A 21,816-nucleotide genomic window follows, 5' to 3' on the forward strand; every position below is an offset into this window, starting at 1 on the left:
CACGATGAGTGACTGCCATCAATTACAACCCTCTGGGTCCGACCACGGAGCCAGTTTCCCAGCCAGAGAATCGATTTTCCTGAGAAACGGATCTTTCAGTCTTAACTCATAGGAGTAATCCCCTCAAATATCAATGGCAAAATGTAAGCAATGTTATGACACGGCCATAAAGGACAGCCCCCGCTACCCATTAAGACTTCTTGTGTCCAATAAGTGAAGGAAAAGGTCTCGCTTGCCTTTCTTCACTGGAGTTATCCCAATAAGAAGCACTTTATACAGAAAGATAGCAAATAGAATTTGGACCCAAAGTAAACCAAAAGTTGAAAACTGAAAATTAATGGCACTTTGGAAACCAAAACAAGCACATCTATTCCTGCTTCCCCTTCAAAAGGCAAAATTTGTTTGGACTTCAGCTTGATGGAACTGCACCACAATCAATACACAAAAAACAGTTGTTGTTATTTGTACTGAATATAGCTACACATTTGAATGAGCAGAAAGAAAATTCTCCTCCTTTAAGCTGAAATTATTGAACAGGTGAAAAGGAGTACTAGTAGTTATAAATGGCCCTGCAATCTTTGGCATCTGCTCTTTTGCTGTCATGAGACAGTCTATCAGTTTGTACATGTTTACTTTTAAAGAGAGCAGGAGGGAGATTAAAACAAACTCTAACACACAAATATCCATTAAACCCAACAGGAGCCCTTCAATTACTGACCATGGGTATGGGTTAGGCTTAGCGTGCAAAGGCTTTGAATAAGGAGTTCCAAAATACAACGTTAGCACGTTTAAAAATAAAAATTGATACTATTAAAAAAGTAGCTAAATCACCTCACCTTGATGGCAAACAGGTTGTCTGTCTTTCTCCTTACAGGAAATCAGGAATAAACACTTCAAAGTTGGAAATTTTTTTTTTTTTTAAAAGAACTGATGAGTAGAGACATGCACTAGTAAGTGAAAGTATTATCTGCTATTCTGCAATATGTTTTAATTTTAAAAAAACCCAAGAGACAAAAAAAATTGACATTTAGATATTTATATTAATATTTAAAAACAAGACCTTTTTTCATAATTCTACAGACATGGAGCCACTTTTGAAGTTTGAGTATGCAATACAACAGCCATCATGATATAACAAACTATGCAAAAACCCTGACACCAAGAAGAATAAAAACCCATTGTATGAAATATCTGGCTCAGCAACTATATATCTTCTGTAAAGGCATACTTCTATGCAAAAAAATTGGCAATGACTTCAAATCTGGCTAAGTGACACAGTAGGATAGCCAGCAATTCCCAGACTCCCAAGTGTAAGCAGTCTCCAATATCAGCTAAGAGATAGTCACCGATAAGCTCACTTCCCTTCACTCCCATTCTCGTACAGTTCCCAATATGTTTCCCTCTTTCCATTTCTCCCCTACAGACAGTGTTCTTCCAGGCTCAGCCCCTCCCCAGAAAGTGACTGCTGTCTGGGGTGGGTACACTTGTCTATCACACTGTTTAGGAGTGTTCTTGTAACTATGATAGCTATTGGATACATCAAAAGGAAGGAAACTTGAATGAACTGCTTTAGTCTATAGCCTTACACATAAGAACTGCTGCTGCCACCCCCTGCATTCAGAGCTCACCTGAGGAAATAGGAACACATGCCTTACAAGACAGAAGTAAGGCCACCATTTAAATTCACATCTGTGATATTGTGCACAGTTATACCATAACTAAAACCCACTTCTACTAGGAAAGGGGAAAGAAGAAGAGGTTTTGTATCATCTCTCCATCCTTACTACTATTGGGCCCCATACTCACAATCATGCTCCTCAGCAGTAGTCTGGTGCTCCCAGATAGAGGGTGGAGAGGGGGAAGGAGGAGTAAAGAGAGTATGCCATTACATTTCCTACATCTTTATGCACTTTGTAATACTGGAAACTAGCACATAATATGTGAGAGTGAGCCACCAAGGGTTTGAGAGGTAGAAGTATTGTATTGTAGCATATCCAGCAAGAAGTAGCTTTGACCATAGGGTTGCCAGAACTACCCACACCCTGGCTCCCCTATTTAGTTAAGCCTATTTTAAAAGCAATCCACTCATTCAGGTACGACACGTAAAGCCATTGGTGCCCAGAGACAGTTTTGTACGTAGGCACCAAAGGTTACTTTTTACATAAAATCCCACCCCCTCACACCACACACTTTTCTCAAGTTTAAACAGGAAGCATCTAGCTGCTACATAAAACATACACGTTGCAAAAAAACAAAAAAAACACACCCCACCACATACTCCCTTTATGTTCCAAGGTATGTTGGAGGTGCCAAGACTCATACCAACACCAGACCCATTACAGGACCCTAACTCTCAGTTCTATATGCATTTTATATATGAAAGTGCTCCTAGAGCAAGTAGTAGTTTTTGCATTTAACTGCAAATTAAAAGGATTGCATTGCCATAAGTTGGTAAACTTGTGTTTGTGGCACTTGTTCTATGCACTGTGAACAGTACCAGAACACAACATATTTGAATGAGCACCATCATAAAGTATATTAATAAGCAACCTGGTAAATTCAGCAATTAACAGCAAATTTAGGACCACTATTCATTTTTTCATTATGCACACAAAAGGTTATAACAACTGACTAAAGATCAAAACATAAATTTTCCCCCTTCCAATATGTAGTTCTAATCTCACTTACTCATCCTATAAATTTTAAATAAAGTTAAATAACTGTGAAAAAGAGATCTTGTAGCCTTTACTCAGCCAGACTCCCATGAAGAAGTGAAGCAAGTATCTACAGCAGAACTGCAGGATCAGTCCTTTGAATCTGAACTTGCGTTCTCTTTGGGAACGATAATTACAGTGCAAATTAAACAAGATCTATACATGAACATTTATTCTTCAGTTATAGCTTCAAGGAGGTACTGAGGCAGTGGTTGCATATGTAGTAATTCTGTGAGTAGCGCTTCAAACACCACATTATTTCCTTGCAGGCTTCACAATGAAAGTCCATGACTGACATCTGTACAGGTTTCATAGTTGGTTGATTGCTGCCAGAAAGGTGATGAGAAATGCTATGTTTCCACAAATGTAGATAGTTAATACAATCTGCTTAAATGTACGACCCTGAAAAGAAAAAGAAGCATCTCAATTACTTTTGAAGAGACAGTATCTACTGTCTCTAGCATGAGATATTTATTATATGACTTGCCTCTGCTTCCACAGATGTAAGTGACTGCAGAATATGTATCCTATCATCATCTATTAGCTCAACTGAAAAAAGAGAGAGAAAATAGTTGGCTCTACACTTGATTTAAAAGATTCAATTTTTCATAAATTAATATTTACATAGGCTAGTAAGTTTGACCAACAAGTTTTAAATTTCAAAAGAGAAAACATTGGTCAACATGAAGCTGTTTTTGCTGAATAAATTATTAGCAGACAAAAAGTTCACCCATCCCTAATTGTATTATGTGAACATGAGAATACAGGTTCTTATGTGGAGAAGAGATTGCTGCTTTTGGCAAAGATGCACTCTAATAGTAAAAGTACAGAGAATTGAGAAAGAAGTTTAAGTGTTCCTTTCTTCCAGAACTTCCTTCTTCCTTTCGCCTTATTTTGTGCTATTTGATATTACCATCTTTGTTACTCATCTAGGTGGCATCTAAACCCCACTATCTTTCCACATCTTTGCTCATCGTTCCCTCTTTGCATGTCTTCTTACATCATAAGGATTCTGACCAACACCATTCCTCATTATTATAGAGTTACCCCTCATGTACTTATGCTGGCTCATTTATGTATCAGCTCACTTACATTTGCAAAATGTCTCTGCCTAGAGACACTAGTCAAAGCAAGGTTACAAGTTTAGATTGCTAACCTGGTCCCATTAACATTTAAGAAGGAAAACAAAAAACAGAGAGTCTCCTACCAAACTTTACAGTATCAGAATTTCACCCGTGATACTTGAGAACCAAAATTCCCATGGTGAACTTAAACAGCAAGTGTTGTCATTTAGGTCCAAGTCCAATCCCTGATGACAACTATCCCATCTACATGACATATCTTCAGTTAGTTGGGACAATAATCCATCACAAGGGATCTCCAAGGGCAATGTTATGTTACTTTCTTGTTCCCATGGAGTTTACCCTCTCACACTCAGCTAGACTTTCACCAGCACATTAACAACTACAATGTATCATGCCGCATTTCACTCTGATTTTAGGAATTACACTGAGATCATGTCAAAGTGCATTTTCACTTAGAGGCAAATTCTTATGGCAAGTATCAAGTAATTCCATTACTGAGACTACTGGGATCAATTTTTAAGATTAGTCACTAATGATGTATGAGCTTTTGTCCATGTGTTTTTTACTACGATGCGTCTCACTTGGACAGTCTGCATAAACCAAGTCACCTTAATGAGCAGGGATTTGTAAGTACAGGTTAGAGAGTATCCAGGGTCCCTTTTTAAAAATTTAGCTTACAAGTTTTTGCAGATCACCTGCAAAGTGTCATTTTGTACCATACTGCAAACAAGGCCAGCAGTTTTGTTTCATTTGTACCTTTGTGAATGAGACAGTAGCCATGCATCTCCAGAAGAACATCAATCCCAACATGCCATGCCACAAATCCAAGCATTGTATAAGTGTCCCATGGGTATGGAAGTTTGAGCGCTGGTAGATCCATTCCCAGAAACATAGTCACAACTGGTTGTTAAAAATAAAATTCTTCATATTAGAGCAACATGAAGGGAAGCAGTAAGGAATCTTGTCTTCACATCAAAATAAAGTCAAGGAGTTCCTGGTTGATAAATGGGCAGAGCTGTCCGGGGGGGCGGGAAGGGGCACCGCAGAGGTGGGCAGAGCAGCCATGGTGACTCCACAAAATCTGCCAGCTTCACATCTGGCTGCTCAGCACCTCCACCCACCCCGCCGCTGAATCTGACGCCTCCGGCCACTCAGCACCCGCTCCACCCTGCTGCTGAATCTGCAGCCAGCTTCCTCATGTCTGGGGGCAGGGCCCCACACAGGCTGATTTGCCCTGGGCCCCGCACCCTGCTCTGTAAAACAGGCACCAGAAATTAAGTGCACACTTAAGAGTTTCAAGAGAAATTATAGCCAGCCCTCCTGAACAACCAAGCTCTTTTTGCATCCCCCATCCCTTATGAAATTACCCCAAAAGACTCTACAGATTAGAATCAAGTACCTCATCTCAAAATGATCTAAAAAGTTTGAAGGCACAGATGCAATGTTATTATAGTGGTAACAAAAAAAAAAAAATTAAGTAAATGAACTCCCCACTCCCCAGTTTCTTTGGCATTTAGAAAATGCCAGTGGCTGCCCCAAAAGAAACAAGATGAGAGAGGGATGTCTGGTATCCAAACAAGACTGAAATGAGATAGACCACTACAGTCCTTAAAACAGACAGAAAGGGCCCAGTGTCACATATTAACAACTTGAATAGGTTGAAACTATGAGGAAAGGGAGATGTAGTTTTAAACAAAGGTTTTCTTGTTTGGTTACTGCCCACCAATGTTATTATGCACTGCAGTCAGATGTGAATGTATAATTTATACACCTTTTACACTGAAGCCATTTTAGGGATTATGCCTAGGGACAGAAGTTACACATAAGCCAGTTTAAGTGATCAGAAACTGTTTTAAACCTGTAACCAAACAGAAATTCAGTGCACATAAACTGCTTTTAAAATGACCAAAACTGGTTTAAAGGTAAACCTGGTTGAATGTAGTATCAAACTTAACTGATTTAGGTCAAACCAGTTCATGGAACTTCTGCCCAAGACCCCTTCCTGGTTCAAGTTAACTCAGTCCCCCCAGCATCCCAGGATGTTTTGAAGCCCTGGGCTGGGCTGTCTGCTAACAAGAGCAGGGTTAGTCCCACCCCTCTGCTCCCTAGCTGGAGCACTATCGCTGCTTTGGCTGGCTGAGAAGGGGGTGGAGGTGGAAAGCCTGGCTCCACACTGCAACCTGGTCTGCCTGCTAGGGGTGGGGCAGCCTCCAACAGGCTTTTCCCCGCCCCACTTGCCCCTGGAGCAGAGGAAGTGGGGAGCCAGACCCTGGGGTCAGGCAGGCAGAACAGGAGAGGGGGCTTTAAGCCTCTCCCCCCTGGGACACCCTGGCTGAGGTCCCTGAAGGCCATGGTGGGGGTTTAAATCCCCCTCCCTAGTCATACTCAGCAGGCCAGCCAGGGCCTGCCCTCCCCCAACCTTATGAAGGGACTGGAAAAAGCCCGGAGGACTCCTCTCCCAGCTTCCCTCCAGCCTTCTGGTCACTGCCAAAGAGAAGGGAGGGCTGCTCTAGCACCACCCAGCTTCTAGTCTGAGCCATTGAGGGCACGTGGCTACATTTCTGGAATGTCCGTTTACTTGCTTCTTGGTTCAATCTACATGGTTTGGACTAGCCTGCAAAGGATTGAATTGATTTAGCCTCGGACTTTTTGATCATCTGTACTTAGCCTATGAGATCACAATGGTAATATCACTTAAGACCAGTAACTGTATAACTAAAATTCAGTGCACTCCGCATGTGTAACATGTTAGTCTAAAATGCCTCAACAAGACACCCAAGCCTACATTACAAACACTGAAGTGCTAATATGCCTAGAAAAGATCACAGCTACTTACCAGCTAATATTCTAGCAGTTGTGCCAGTGCTCCAGTGAACCCAATTAAATAGCTGCCTCCTACAAAACAAACACAGTCAACAATATAGATATGTAATTACCAGTGTAGAAATCTAACAACGAATGAAGAGATCTTTAAATATGTCATATGATCTTACTATATTTAGGTTTGTAGCTGCATTATCGGAATGTAAAAAACCCATCTTTTCAACCCGTTTCCTAAAAATATCTGTGATGAATGTCACTACAAAATACCTCGGTCCATGAGGAGAGGGTCTGAAACCAGCCACAAGCGGTTGGAAGATTGCCAAAGCCATCACAGTACAACCAAGATACGGATGAAAACCTGCTTTCTGAACAAATGGACATTTTTCATTTAAAACCATCTTATGATAAAACACTAATCAATTTTAGGTGAATCTAAAACAGTAAATATTCTCAATGTTTTATTTGTTTACAGGGCAATTTGAGAGGAATATGAAAAAGGAAAATATAACTGAGTAATAGATACAGTAATGAAATTCATATTCAGATAAAGCATTGTGATACATTTCTAAAGCATTCAACGGTAAAGTGTCAGACTGGGGCAGAAGGTGAGAACTATATAGTCCCACCTGAGGAGAACTGGTAGATGGGGAAAAAAGAAAAAAGGTGACATGGAGGCAATAGATCTACAAATTTAACGAGTTAAATCTAATTTCTAACTGTTTTTGGAAAGTAGAATAAAGATTTCACATACAAAGAAAAAAAAAAACCTGAAAGATTTTTGAAGGAGTCATCATTAAAGGATTGCTCAAAAACCCAGCACTATGATCACAGACATTCCTTCTAAATGAGAAAAATTGCAGACATTAAAAACACAGGATTTACTCCTTATATTTTAAAGGCTAGGGACAGACATTACATAAAGACCTGTTTAAGTGATCAGAAACTGGTTTAAACCTGTAACAGAACAGATTTTCAGTGCACATAAACCAGTTTGAAAATGGCTGAAACTGGTTTGAGATAAACCTGGCTGAATGTAGACTTAACTGATTTGGGTCAAACTGATGTATGCAAAGTTGGTCCAAAACCCCCTTCCTAGTTTAACTTAAACCAGAGTCCCCCAGCGTCCCAGATGCTTTACAGCCTTGGGCAGGGCTCTCTGCTCCACAGCAGGGCTGGCCCCACCCCTCTGCTCCCTGCCTGGAGCTCTGGCAGAGACTGCAGGCACAGCAGCATCTGCCTGGCTTCCTCCTGCTCCACCCTCCCTACTTGAGCAGGGATCCCCCTCCCAAGGCACAGACCGTAGCCAGCATCTGATATGCTAGCTAATGCTGAGATGTGTCTGTGTAAGGCAAACAGGACAGTGTCCACTTAAGGCTTTTTGAAGCTAATCAACAGGTCAGCTGGTAACTTCCTCTGTTCCTACCTTGGAAAAAGTCATTTAAAAAGCATTTGAACTAATGAGAGAGGCTTTTGTCTTTTGATGGGCTGATAAATGCTGTTATCAACTTCCTGCTGGACTAGTCAGGAGCAGCAGGGGGAAGCCCTCCCTAATCAGAGTGTCCTGCTGGGGCCTGGCCAGGTTTCCCCTCAGCTCAGCACCATGGAAGGGAAGGAAGGGTTGCTCTACCACCCCCCTACCCTCCCCACCGGCTTCTAGCCTGAGCCACTGCAGGCATGTGCCTGCATTTTCTCAGTCCAGAGGGGATGTCTGTATTCCCCTCTGGTTCAGCCTAGGCAGGTTATATAACCTGCAGAGACTGAATCAATTCAGGCTCAGGCTTTTTGCATATCTGTCCCTAGCCAAACGGGACATCTAAAAAGCCCCAATTTGAAACCTAACAATATGGAAGACACTCACTAACCTTAGTGCAATTCACTTTTGGTGTACATACATGGCATAGAGATCAGAAGTGGTCATACAGACACATAGTTCTGACCACCATTCTAGTGCGTCATCATCAGGGATCCTGGTTTTCTCTGATTAAAAGAGATCCCCCATTTTCTGTTTTAAAAAAGTAGCCCAAAAATCACATTTTTCCATAATTAAAATGAAACACCACTGTGCATATATCTACATAATAGTGATGTTTCATTTTAACCATGGGAAAAATGTGGATTTGGGTTTACTTTAAAAAGAGAACACACACAAACCAGGATCCCTGCTGATAAACTAAAAATCAGAAAGTTTTACTTACATAACTCCAGCCTCCTCGGTATATAAAAGGCAGAATGAAAGCAATGCTTGTAAGAGCCACCGTGGTCAACATTAGTGTACGATGCACCTGTAATTAAGTAGGTTGGGGTTTGTTTGTTTTTTTAAAGGGAACCTGCACTTAAGTGTTATGAAGAAATTATTGAAAGCGACATGAGTTCAGTAGTACAAGGCAAATTCTATTTTAAAAATTAGACAATTACACAGTTTTGAGTTTATCTTCTGTTGCAAATCCAACCAAATTGCATTTCAATTTGTGATAACTAGTAGGACCCAAAAAAAAAAAAAAAAAATGTAATTTGCCATCTCTTTAAAATTAAAATCTCGGTCTCTTGTTAAAATGTTATTTCAAATAGAACACAGTTACATCTTTTTGCCTACCTGAAACCAAATCTCCTTTCCAAACAACAAGGAATGAGGCCAGACTGGTTTGAAAAATCGTGCCACAATAACACCAATGCTAACTGTAGTCATCCATGCTACAAACATTAGTGCACCTGAGCAGGGATAAAAGAAAGATCCAAATATTAAAAAACTTTGTTTCCAGGATTGGACATGAACACAGAACAAAACATAACAGGGAACGTGTTTCACAAATTAGCATTAGGAGAATGCAAGAGTAGAGAGTAAAATCCTACCAGTTTAAACCCATAAGGCGGTGTATGTGCACACTGGCAAAATTGACCCAGTGCAATACCTTGATTTCCTACCTAACACCAAGTGATTAATAACAGTACTTAACTTTTTAGAGGGCAAGAGACACCAGTGCTAGCTGAGGCAGGAGCGTATGGACAAAGATATAGATCTCACTCCCAATTCATATGCCAGGTCTGCAATGCCTTGACTTCCTGTCATATTGTCTGGAGTGAGTTTTGCTAGTCAGTCAAGAAAGTCTACGATTCCTGTACTGACTGGGTTTTCTGGTGTTTGCTGCCAAAATTTCATTTCCCTACTGAAAAAATGAAAGGAATTTTCATTCAGTTCTTTATGAACCTGGTTCAGAGCTCATTGTAAGTGAAGGAGGAAAAAAAGAAAAACTTAACTCATCCACTGGCAGTTAAGAGCCACTTTGCTCAATATGAGTCTCTGTGGTACCTGTTTTACAGTGTTAGTAAGAGATAACTTCATCAGAGCAAAAGACAATTTAAAACGTAGATAGCCAAATCATAGATAAAAGGAATAAAAATAATTCTGAATTTTTACTCCTGCAACAAACACCATCCCTTCAACACTGGGCAAGTCCACTGACTGAAGAATAAAACTATTTTTTACCATGGATTTTAATAAGCTGTGGAGAACGAGATCCTCCCAAGTCCTTCGGAGGGCCTGTGACATTGCACATTCCATTGCTAATGAGAGGCTGACGCTGATGTTTGTAAATTGGACCTCCTACAAGAAGAGAGAGTAATTTAGTTGACAGTGACAAAAGCAATCTTGTTTGTAAACATTTAGAAAGCAAGTTGTATAAGACAAGTGCCATATCTACCACCCAGAGAAATAGCCAAGTCCTTCCCATATGCCACACCAGATTCAAAACACAAAAACCTCGATAGATTATGTAGTAGATTAGCACTCTCCCATAATAAAAGTGTTTTAAAGAATAGCTTCTAAATAATATTATAGACACTGACTAGTTCAATACTATTCATAAAAATCTCTCAGAAGGATACTGCTTCAAGCACTTGGTGGGTATGGGACAGTTCTTTTAATAATAAACTAAATTTATGTTATGTTCATCTTCAAAGATGAGTTCATGGTCAGTCTTAAAATTACTTCTATAAAGTTTAGTATAAAAAGATCAGATTTGTTACTGTATTAATTTGAATGAGCCATGTACATAGCAGTCCTTATTTAGAGTTACTTGAGATATGTGAATACTCAGTCTCATCAAATCAGGCACTTACCTTCACCAACTTCTCCATCTGCGAGAAATATGTAATAATTAGCATCCAGATTATACCTCCTTTGATTATCAGAAAGATGGATTTTTCTTCTGAAGGAACACTGAAGAACACCATCAGCCAGCCTCCATGACATATCTTCAAGGGTATTCTACAACACACACACAAAATGGTGGCCATTAATGTTCATTGGTCTCACATCCCCCCACACTGCTGCACAAGCTATCCCACTGGCACAGCTGTGCAAGCAGCACAAAGCCCTCAACTCCCTCTGCCATGAATACAGCAAGCTTACTAGGCCTCCTGCCACTAGACTGCTCTTCCCCAGAGACTGCACCTACTGCTGCAGCAGCAGAAACAATGTGGGAGAAGGGGAGTGGCAGCCATGCAGGAGCCACAGACCACACTTTAACCTCTTGCAGGCCACATGCTGCCCACAGGCCACCAGTTGGACAGTCCTGCCTCAGAATACAGGGGCCCATAGTGGTCAACCTCCTTGGCATGATGGGACGCTACCATGCAAGTTCTAAAAGAGAAGTAACCTGGAAACCAGTACCAGGTCTCATACAAACATCCCTTGACCCCTTTTGTAACAGAAAGGGCATCATTTTGAAGGTCATGTAGCGTGAGGAGGAAAGGAAAGTTTCTTAGCATTTGTGGCCTTTACTGGTTACAACTGTCTTATTGGCTTTGTTCAGAGCTATTGTGTAAAACAAGGATGTGATCACTAAATTTAACACTATGCATGGGAAAGTTACTCCAGAACTCTTGCACCAAACCTGAGAGTCCAATACAGGAGAAGACCGTCCTCTCAGGAAGGCAGTATTGATGTTGATATGGTGATCTTCACTAACACACAAGTATGCATCATCATCACCCTGAGGGGAAAAAGAGAGGTTTTCGTGTGCGCGCGCGCGCACACACACACACACACACACACACACACACACACAGTTGCATACAAAACCAGTTTGTCTTCCCCTACAAAAGGGAGTTAGGAACTTATCTGTGGATGCCTCATTTCTTCCATGTTATAGTATGGACATGAATAGATTTACAGTGACTAAAATTGCAAAATTGGCCACATTGTATTGTAAAGAATTGCAAGTCATCTACAAAGTGTAATCCAGTTTGTTAACAAGTTCAAGTATAAGCTATTAAAAAAATATTAAAATCTATTTGTATAAGAAAGGGCCCCATCCACCAATAAAATACAAAACTTAATTTGACAAAAAGTGTGGTACACAGGTGCTAATAGATTTTTACTATGATCAGTTATTTTTTATTACAAACTAATTGCTATTAAGCAGTTTACTTTAATTATAGTGAATTCTGAAATCTGGCATTTGACTTTAAAAAAAAGACAGATACCTACAAGCAGCTCATGTACACACCACGATTTTTGCCCTTTCACACGCTGCAACTAGGTGTCTGTTTGCACGAGCAGGATTTCCCAATGCATTAAAAGTCTTTCTTGTGCATTAAACTAAAACTCCTCGAGAGTAGTTTAGTTTGGCTTGCCAACAATTAAAGCATCACATCCATGGTTTCATTGAGTGCAAAACACAAAGGAACTCAAAGATGTATAATAAGTCTCTCTGTCCACCAGATGGCTCTGCAACTTCTTTGTAGTTCCTCCCATTGCTTTCGCTTTCAAATTGTTTCCACTTCCCCCCCCTTGTGTGGCTTTTTATTTATTTATTTTTTTTAAAATTGTTTAACAGCTCTCTGTTAACAGCTGCATGGCAGGCCATGGGCAAGGGGGGGGGGGCCAGGCCAGAGGGGCAGTTCTGGACTGTCCAACTCTCCTGCAGCACCAGCCAAGGAGCCAGCTTAATTCATCTGAAAACCTAGTGCAGCTAAAAACACAGGTGCAACACTCCAAAATAAACAAGTTTAAATTTTATAAACCTATTTAACGAGGATTATAACCCGTGGTATGTATAAGCGCTCATGGAGACTAGGGAGGGAACGCTCACAGTAAGTTTGGTCAGAAAGGTTTTTTAACTGCTATGAAATGCCTTCTCCATTCACCCTTCTCACAAGGGATTATTTTTATTTGTGGAAAGAGCCACTGCTACATCTTCCAGCACCATCCAGATTTTGGTCAGAAGACTCCTTATGGAATATTTTTCAAAGCTATAAATCTACCAAAGTTAAAAGCCACAAGGTAAGGAATACTCACCATCCACTGGTCATGAGATAATGCAAATGCTAGATACCCTTCACTAGGGCCACTCATTTCTATAATAACTGAATGACCATCTGGTTTGAAGGACAGAAAGAAACAGTTGGCAGCCTCAGGATTGCAGTTTGTAGGATTCCTTATACAGAACTTCATAGATCCACAGCCCAAGGCATTAAACTAGAGACAATTGAACCATGAAGTCAGTCACTGTCCAAGCCATAACATTTCTCCTGCCCGCCCCCAGTCAAAGAAACAATAACCCTTTTACCATCCCCTTAAAGTCCCAACCAGCATAAGAAGGACATCAACACAAAAAAAGCCTGTAATTACTAAGATTAGAGTTTGCTTTCATGGTAGTTAAGGTGTGTTTTCAATTCACAATTCAGCTTATATGAAAAAGGGAGGAGAAAGAAATATACATGCAGGAAAAAAAGAGACCTTGTGATGTTGGAAAAAAAGCTATCATTTTGAAATGTAATACAACTCCTCTTGTCTAAGAAAGAGAGTCCTCAGTTTAATAAAAAGGCAGCTGTTTTAATTAACCAGGGTGATAAGAGAGCCTGGTGCCTCTCTCTTCCAAAAAGATTGTAAACCACTAAGACCTCTTAAGTTTTTAGAAAAGTTCCAGGCTTTCTCCATTTTCCTGGATGGTTAATATTATACATCCACACATGAGAACTTTTGTGCTATATGAAGGAAATGTACTGTGAAGTGCATGCTATGCAAAAGGGATACAACATAACAATAAGCAGAATAGACATCTCATTGACAGACCTGATTAAGTAGCAATATAACCCAATAAAGTAAGCTAGTTCTGCAGATAAACCCATAACAACAAGCTTTTAAAAAAATATTATAGACCAATTTAAACCACCAAGGCAGGAACATTTATCTACTCTTTTCTTGCTCTCTACCTTCTCTTTCTTAAAAGTGTGGGGGGGAAGCCTTGACATATATAGTGACACACAATCACCCAGGCAATAACTAATACATAAAAGCATGGAAAAAGGTTCTGCCCAAATGAGCTCAAAGGAAAGTGAAAAAAAATTGACTATATTAGATTTAAAATAAAATGCATGCAAAAGATGACTCGGGGAGTCAGGAAATGATTCATCACCTTTTACTTCCCGTCAACTGCCTGGCTTTAAAAAAAACAAAAAAACAAAGCTAAATTTAAGAATTTATTCTATATTTTAGAATTTTTTTCCCCTAATGGGAAGCTATTGGTAATAAATAAAAATGATAGAATACAGAAAGAGTACTGCTTACTGGTTTTTTTAGATGAGAAACAGGCTGTGAAGTTGGCTGTGTCTTTGGGGTAGTGGGTATTGCGGTTAAAGGTGGGGCATTAGGTTGGGAAATTATAGGACCAGGAATCTTTACCCAAAAAATGTGATACTTCTCCACAACTGTGGCTCTGAAAAAAAGAAAAGACAAATACCATATGATATTGCATATTTAAACCTTAAATTCATTTATGATAAAATGATATGGCAGTGGGGGAGCTTTAAATACACATCAGGAAGAAACAGAATACCAACTACGCCGCATTGTATTATTTGTCCCTCTGGTCTTAGAATCTAGATAGACCAGTAATTCATGTTTTAGAAGCAAAAAGAAGGGGAGTGAAGGGCCTATGGACTCCCTGATATAGAAAAATCTGTGCTGCTTCAGGTATAATTTTTAAAACTCCCATTTCCAGTTTAAGCCTTTCAAGTCACTGCCCATGCACTACACAGTCCAAAAGTGAAAAACATTGACAGCTGGACAAATGGAGGTCTGATTGACAATAAAATCAAGAGCGTTTTCAATAATGTATTCCTCTGAGTCTAGGTATATGTAGATAGAGAAAGGTATAAGTAATAGGCCCCAACTCAAAGCACAGATGTTACTGAAGTTTTTCCCCAGCCTCCAACAGGCAGTAGAATCAATGGCTGCCTATACCTGTGTTGGGGGTAGGGTGTTCCAGGAGAGCCACTCTAATTAAAATATATGTCTCACCATCATGTGTATGAAGCCCCCTCACATTTAAAAATGGCCTTGGCACGCTTTATCTAAACCTCATTCAACAAGGTTTAGATAAAGTGCCTCTGCGGCCTCTTAAACACACACAGGCTTATAACCATGCCAGTGAGGCCATGCTGAAATGTTCCAATTAGAATGCAGAGCAAACTGGATTAACTGAATCTGCTCTGATGCATTCCAATTAGAAGATGAACTATCATGTGTACAGGCAGCCAGTGTTAACATACAAGTTGGAGCGGGTAGAAAAGGCAGAAAACTCTACAGTAGGTTCCCTTCTACTCACCCCCCACCTTCCTGCAAGACATTTACCAGTAACTAACCAATTTGTCTGACAGTGTACTGATCTGATTAGTCTAGCTTGGGTCTCTAATAAAATAAACAAGCATGAGATTAGATTGACTTACAGAAATTGTACGTGTTTTGGTGCATTTGGGGAAGCAATCCAGTAAGCTTCTAAATGGTTCTTTTTTGATTTGTGTGTGTGACTGACAGATGAGTTCTGAAACAGATACAAACAGAATCACTCTGAAAACCGGCATTTAGAAATACTCATCGTGCATTGATGGAACTATTGCACAAGCAACAGACTGCATCTATTTTTGCACAATACTATAGAGATCCAGTTCAACTGAGTCCTGCACAAATAGGTCCAAATTCTATCCCACTTATTAGGTGCCTAAAGTAGTACTTGGGTGCAATTCTATTCCATCCTCCAAGTCCCTGAAAATCCACATTGCATCATTTTGTAACACACTGTCAGACCCTTAAGACTGAGCCGCAAAAGTAAGCAGCAAGAAGGACCCATCCATCTTTTCTACCAAATGTTTTTCAGGGACCCAAACATGGTAGATTATAACCAGACTTAGGGTAGAAACAGAAGTCACCTGACATCTCATTCGCAATGCCATAAAAAAATTTTATGACAGTAAAAATGCTGACCAAACAGACATTGATACCCTTTGTTGTGCCACATGGGGGGCAGGGGGGAGGCAGTGTTGCAACAAAAGCTAGTAATAGACTCTGCACTTTTATTGCAGCAGACATCTATTACCTTTGTGCCACTTTCCTCACTCAGCCAGACCCATGCCCCAGGTCTGGCTGAGTGGGGGGGAAAAGAGCGCTTCCCTGCTCAGATAGATCTGCTCCCCACCCCCCCGCTCCACACACACATACATTGTAGGACACATAGGGAAATCCCCTGCATCACATTCTCCTGCTCCCTAACAGACAGCATGTCTACAAGCAGGAGTCCCTGTCCTTCCCTCCACCCGCCTTTTTGCAGATGCAGTTTGAGTCAGAGCACAGCAAAGGGGGAACATCCATAGGGCTAGGGACAGACATTACACAGACTGGTTGAAGTGATCAGAAACTGGTTTAACCCTGTAACAGATCAGATGTTCAGTGTACATAAGCCAGTCTGAAAATGGCTGAAACCGGTTTGAAATAAGCCTGGTTGAACACAGTATCAGACTTAACCGATTTGGCTCAAACTGGTTTATGCAATGTCTGTCCCAGACCCTGTGCTGGTTTAAGTTAAATCAGAGTCCCCCAGCATCTGGCATGCTCTCATTTCACCTCCCCTCTGCTCCTTAGCTGGAGCTCGGCACACAATTGCAGGCACAGCAGGGTCTGCTGGCTCCTCCGTGCCTCCTTCCCCGCCCACTCCCTGCTTAAGCAGAGACCCCTTCCTCCTCTCTGCCACAGCACAGACCATAGCCAGCATGTGGTATGCTAGCAAATGCCAACTGGTATGTATGTGCGTCTCTCTCTCCAATTTCACCAGGATAGGTAGGCAGAACAATGATTGCTTAGGGCTTTTGGAGCTGGTAAGCTGTTTAAGAATTTTGAAGTAATGTGGAGAGAGGTAGTATTTTAGTAATCCAGTGATAAAGACTTATCAGCCCCCTGGCTGGCCTGCTTACATGTCAGTTTGCTGCAGACAGTATGATGAAGCAGGGAGGGAAATTGAAAAGCTCCATATCATCAACAGATGCGTGCACTGCACACCCTGCTTTGCCTCAGAGTGCTAGCCTGAGGCCGAGGGCTGGCAACACTCCTTCCCCTTGAGTAGCCAGCAGGGAAAAGCCTGGGACCCTGCAGGCAGACATCCCCAGTTAGAGAGTCCTGCTGGGGCCTGACCACACCCCCCTCAGCTCAGCTCCCTGCAGAATGGAAGGGAGGGCTACTCTAGCATCCTTTGGCTTCTAGCCTGAGCCACTACAGGCATGTACCTGAACTTCCTCAGTCCAGACAGACTGTCTATCCAGTTTTAAACCAGTTCAGCCTAGTCAGGTTAGACTAACCTGCAAAGATTTAATCAATTCAGGCTTTTTGAAAGTCTGTCCCTAACCTAGATGTCCCTGGACTGAGATAAGCTAAGCTGCAACGTGCCAAGGTGCAGCTGATCACATGTCACTGAAGATATCTGTTCCTAGCCTCAGGCACCTCAGTCCATTTATGCACCTAATAAATGAAACAATCTGCCCTGTGCAACATGTTGCATTCCTCAAATCAAGTCTGCTTCCGCTGAACCAATCTCTGTATTGATCACATAGTGAAGTCAATCATGTTCCGAGACAGGAAGTCACTGACGTCCACAAGTGGTGCAAGTATAATCACCACATGATCATTACATACACTCATAACACAGAGCTGCCAAAGGAAGGGGTCATCTAATCCAACACTGCCTTAAGGCATGGCCAAGTATACCTAGACCATACCCCAATCTGTTGTTCTTAGACATCTCAGACAAAAGGGATTTTACAGGTAACTACATCATCATCCTCACTTTAACTACATATAGAGTGCTCTCTCCCTTTCATTTTTATTATCATACTGAGTAAATATACCTAAAACTGAAATAGTAAAAAAATATGCTTCCATCCTCCCCCAGAAGATACTGACCACCTCAGATAGCAGACTTCTTGCAGGAGTAACATGGAAAAGGTCGAAGGAGCCATACCATCATCTGCAAATCATAACCCAATTGTGTTGAGCTATTTTCTGGGATTAAAATAGAAGTAAGGAGAGGGAGGGGTATCATAGCTAGGCTGAGAAGTTTAGCCTGAGGGTAGGCAATACCATTACAGCCAACTCCATACACTTTTAGGTGCCATTTGAAAACAGACCATACCTTTACATGGTTACATGTCAGAAGCTGAGAAATCCGTTGCTCAACTAGCAGAAAGGAGCCAACTGTAGGGCCATCCAAGTTCTCTGCATCCCGGGCTTGCAAAAGAAATCCTTCAAAGTCTGGCCCAGACAAAGTCACTAAAACAGGAAGGGTGAAAAATGTAGTTAAGCAGTTTACCATGTAAACTGGCAGAAGGGCAAGGCAGGGTGGCACCTTAGAGTAACTAATACAGAGAGTCTACTTAGTCCAGAGGTCGGCAACCCATGGCACACGTGCCAAGCGTGACATGTGAGGCCATTTTGCTTGGCATGACGCAGCACAGCTGTCTGGAGCCTCCCAGCTGCAATCAGCCCCAGCTCTGGGTAGCTGCTGCCAGCAACAGAGCCTGGACTGCTCCCAGCAGGGCTTGCAGTGTCCCAGCTGCCAGCTGGAAGCAACCCAGGATCCTGGCTGGCAGCAGCTCCCCAGAGCCAGGGGTGGCTGCAGCCGGAAGGCTCCAAACAGCTGTGCCAGGTTCCAGCATTAGTTGTGCACTGGCACATGCACCAGTGCCTTGCAGCGGGTGGTGGGGGGATGGCCTGAGGCAGCTCAGCCCCGGTTTCTCCTCCACTCCCAGCACGGAGGTGATTTCATAGACATTTGGGCCGGAAAGAACCCCAGTGGATCATTGAGTCCAGCCCCCTGACCCAGGGGCAGGAAGTCAGCAGGGATCACAGGATCCCAGCAAGATAAGCATCCAAATGTGTCTTGAAGGCGTTCAAAGTGGGTGCTTGAACCACCTCTGGCAGCAGTCTATTCCAAACCCTGGGGGCTGGGACAGTGAAGAAGTTCTTTCTCATGTCCAGCCTGAATCGGTCACAGTAGAGTTTGTGAATGTTTGATCTTGCAATCCTTTGCGGGGCTCTGGTGAACAGACGTTCCACCAGATCCTGATGAGCACCCCTGATAAAACTTATAGGTGGCCATCAGATCACCCCTGAGCCTGCGCTTTTCCAGGCTGAATAGCCCCATTGCTCTCAGCCTCTCATCATAAGGTCAGTTTTCCTGACCTCTGATCATGTGCGTGGCTCTTCTCTGCACCCCCTCAAGCTTCTCCACGTCCCTTTTGAATTGTGGAGCCCAAAAGCAGACAATACTCCAGCTGCGGCCTCACCAAGGCCAAGTACAGCAGGAGAATGATGTCCCAGGGTCTGCTTGCGAAGCTTCTATGGATGCAAGCCAGCGTTTTGCTCACTTTACTAGCCACAGCATCACACTGAAGGCTCATGTTCATCTTGTGGTCAACCATGACCCCCAAGTCCCTTTCATCTGTAGTGCTAACCAGTGTAGCACTACCAAGCCTATAAGCATGGTGCAGGTTTTTCCTCCCAAGGTGGAGAACCTTGCATTTTTCGGTGTTGAACACCATCTCGCCTGGCGCAGTTGTTTGAAGCCATCCTGGGCTCTGGGCAGCTGCAGCAAGCAGCAGGCAGAGTGCAAACAGCTCTACCAGGCTGCACAGCTCTGGCATCAGCTCTGTGCTGGTGGAGACTGCATGTGCACTTCGGGGTGGACAGCAAGGCAGCGCAGCCCGCCCCAAGGTGCCCAGCTCTGGGGAGTTGCTGCCAGCCGGGATCCCAGGCTGCTCCCAGCAGGCAGCTGGGAAGCTGCAACCCCTGCTGGGAGCAGCCTGGGTTCCAGCAGCTCCCCAGAGCTGGGGTAGCTGCTGGCAGCCACAGAGCCTGGGCTGTGGGGCAAGGGCACAAGCAGGGCATCCTGCCACGCACCCCTTGTCCTTGTTTTGTTTTTCTGCCATGCCAACACTCCAGCACCTTCCGAGGTAGGCATTGTGGTGGTTTTCAGAACTCCAGCCAAAAAACGTTGCCTACCCCTGACTTAGTCAGATGAACCAGACTTGCAGAAAGCAGGGATTCTAAAAGAAATCCCGTCCCTTCTAAGGTCCCTTTAGAACCCCTTCTTTCTGCAAGTCCATTCACAGCATCTAATGAATTAAGCCATCTCCTATGAGAGCTCATGCCTTTTTGCATCAGGAACTGGGAGAACACCAGTTAACTAGGGCACCCCTTGGGAAAACATGGTCCAATGGTCACAAACTCCTGGAAGACCGTTTTAGGCTGGATATAAAAGAAAAAGCTTCTTTACTATCTGAGTCCCCAGAGCGTGCTTGACTCCTTTCCCCACCCCCCATCTTGGGGTGGGGGGAAAGAGTCAAGCACCTACCCTGGGTACTTTAAAAAAAACAAAAAAAAACACTTAGCTGCCCATCTTACTGGGATCATTTGACCCCTGCCAACTCCTGCCCCCTGGGCAGAGGGCTGGACCCAATGCTCTTGCAAGGTCCCTTCCAACCCTAATGTCTATGAAATTTATAAATAAGTTAAGCTCTAAGGCTATGTATGGGTGTTACACCTATCATGCTTTAAGTGCACAGAAAATGCTCTAAAGCAGTAACTGAACAGGTGTTCATGGCTCAGAGCACTTTAAAAGCAGCAGATCATACTTTTAATCAGTACCACATCTATCAAGGGTTAGACTAAAGCAGTTTCTGTTAGCCCTTTTTTAAATGTATGTACCACATCCACCCACAGGTCTCATTCTCCTGCCATCACAGGCAGCACAGCACATGGCTACACTGTAGCCTTAGACAGAGCTCTTTCCTCTGCTCAAGTTCTGTGCCAGCCCCAGCCACTCAGATGTTACTGACCAAAGTCAGTGGCAACCTCTGATTCCAACCTCACTTCCTCCCTCTGGCCAACTGTAAGCCACAACCTGGCCAGAGGGGTAGGCGTGGGGGGGAGAAATCTCTCTCCCCACAGCAGCCCTGGTGCTGCAGTGTGCCGTGGCCTGGCCAAGGGGTCTGGGCTCTGTGTCCCCCCATAGGCTCCCCCTCCCATCCCACCCCACCCAAGCAGCAGCATGCCACAGGGCTGGGAAGAGGACCTGCTGACAGTTACCAGCTGGTGGGAGAGCAGGCCTGGGGAGAGGAGCCCCTCTGTCTCCTGGGACAGGAGCACCCCCAGCAGCTAGTGCAGGCAGGGTCTGAGTCCCTTCCCCTCCACACACACACTGAACAGTGCAGGGCTGCTCAGTTACCTGGTGCTCTAAAATTTAGAGCATTTTTAGTAAAAGGCACAAACAGAAGAGCAGCTCCCCATTTTAACTCATAGCACTTTGCAGAAAGTGTTAGGAGTTGCAATGATCCCTCAGGAGTTGGGAATTCCAGCTGCTTGCTGCCAGCCTGCAGCCCACTCCCAACCAGACACTGTTTTCAGAGTGGGCAGGGAGAAAGCAAGCAGAGGGAACTCATTCTTGGGGTTCCTCAGGTGGTACTGGAGGGTGGGGTGGGTAGACTGGGGGAAGGGGGTGAAAAAAAAAAAAAAAAAATCAGACCCTTTTAAAGCAGTCTACAGCTATGCACTTCTATTTGGTCCCACCTACAGATTGGTTTCTGGGGCCTGATCAGGTGAAAATTCTTTTTTCTGACTGTGCCCAGTTAAAATGCTTCCACCAAGGACTTTTTGAATGTCTGTATTTAGCCTAAGATGCCACCCTGTACTGCCTTCTGCGTGACTTCAGACCAACACAGCTAACCACCTTTAAAAAACTGGTATAGGTGGAAGTAAAGAAACAAGCATGCCAAGTCACAGTGTTCCAAGCAATAATTTCTGAAGTCAAGGTGGTAGTTGACTATACAGACTTGAACAAACTCGTTGGTATAATCTGAAAAGGCCTGCC

At 43.0% G+C, this 21,816-nt stretch overlaps 1 protein-coding gene across 2 annotated transcripts in view; it reads right to left on the reverse strand.

Annotated features, from left to right (window-relative positions):
* Positions 1 to 515: 515 nt before the first annotated feature.
* Positions 516 to 21,816, reverse strand: part of LOC149863726 (ferric reductase 1-like) — a 29,796-nt gene continuing 8,495 nt past the window's right edge. For both annotated transcript variants that reach the window (XM_090049234.1, XM_090049233.1), the window contains exons 3-16: positions 18,082 to 18,218; positions 15,353 to 15,447; positions 14,193 to 14,340; positions 12,921 to 13,100; positions 11,515 to 11,613; positions 10,739 to 10,886; positions 10,107 to 10,223; positions 9,216 to 9,331; positions 8,818 to 8,904; positions 6,890 to 6,987; positions 6,636 to 6,694; positions 4,556 to 4,699; positions 3,202 to 3,263; positions 516 to 3,116 (exon numbers count right to left, since the gene is read on the reverse strand). In XM_090049234.1, coding sequence (XP_089905360.1) covers positions 3,024 to 3,116; positions 3,202 to 3,263; positions 4,556 to 4,699; positions 6,636 to 6,694; positions 6,890 to 6,987; positions 8,818 to 8,904; positions 9,216 to 9,331; positions 10,107 to 10,223; positions 10,739 to 10,886; positions 11,515 to 11,613; positions 12,921 to 13,100; positions 14,193 to 14,340; positions 15,353 to 15,447; positions 18,082 to 18,218 — 1,583 coding nt within the window. In that variant the 3' untranslated portion in view covers positions 516 to 3,023. The remainder of the gene's footprint in view (positions 3,117 to 3,201; positions 3,264 to 4,555; positions 4,700 to 6,635; positions 6,695 to 6,889; positions 6,988 to 8,817; positions 8,905 to 9,215; positions 9,332 to 10,106; positions 10,224 to 10,738; positions 10,887 to 11,514; positions 11,614 to 12,920; positions 13,101 to 14,192; positions 14,341 to 15,352; positions 15,448 to 18,081; positions 18,219 to 21,816) is intronic.

This window comes from Crocodylus siamensis, chromosome 5, assembly GCF_052110815.1.
Source record: "Crocodylus siamensis isolate JL-2025a chromosome 5, ASM5211081v1, whole genome shotgun sequence".
Classification (NCBI taxonomy): Eukaryota; Metazoa; Chordata; order Crocodylia; family Crocodylidae; genus Crocodylus; species Crocodylus siamensis.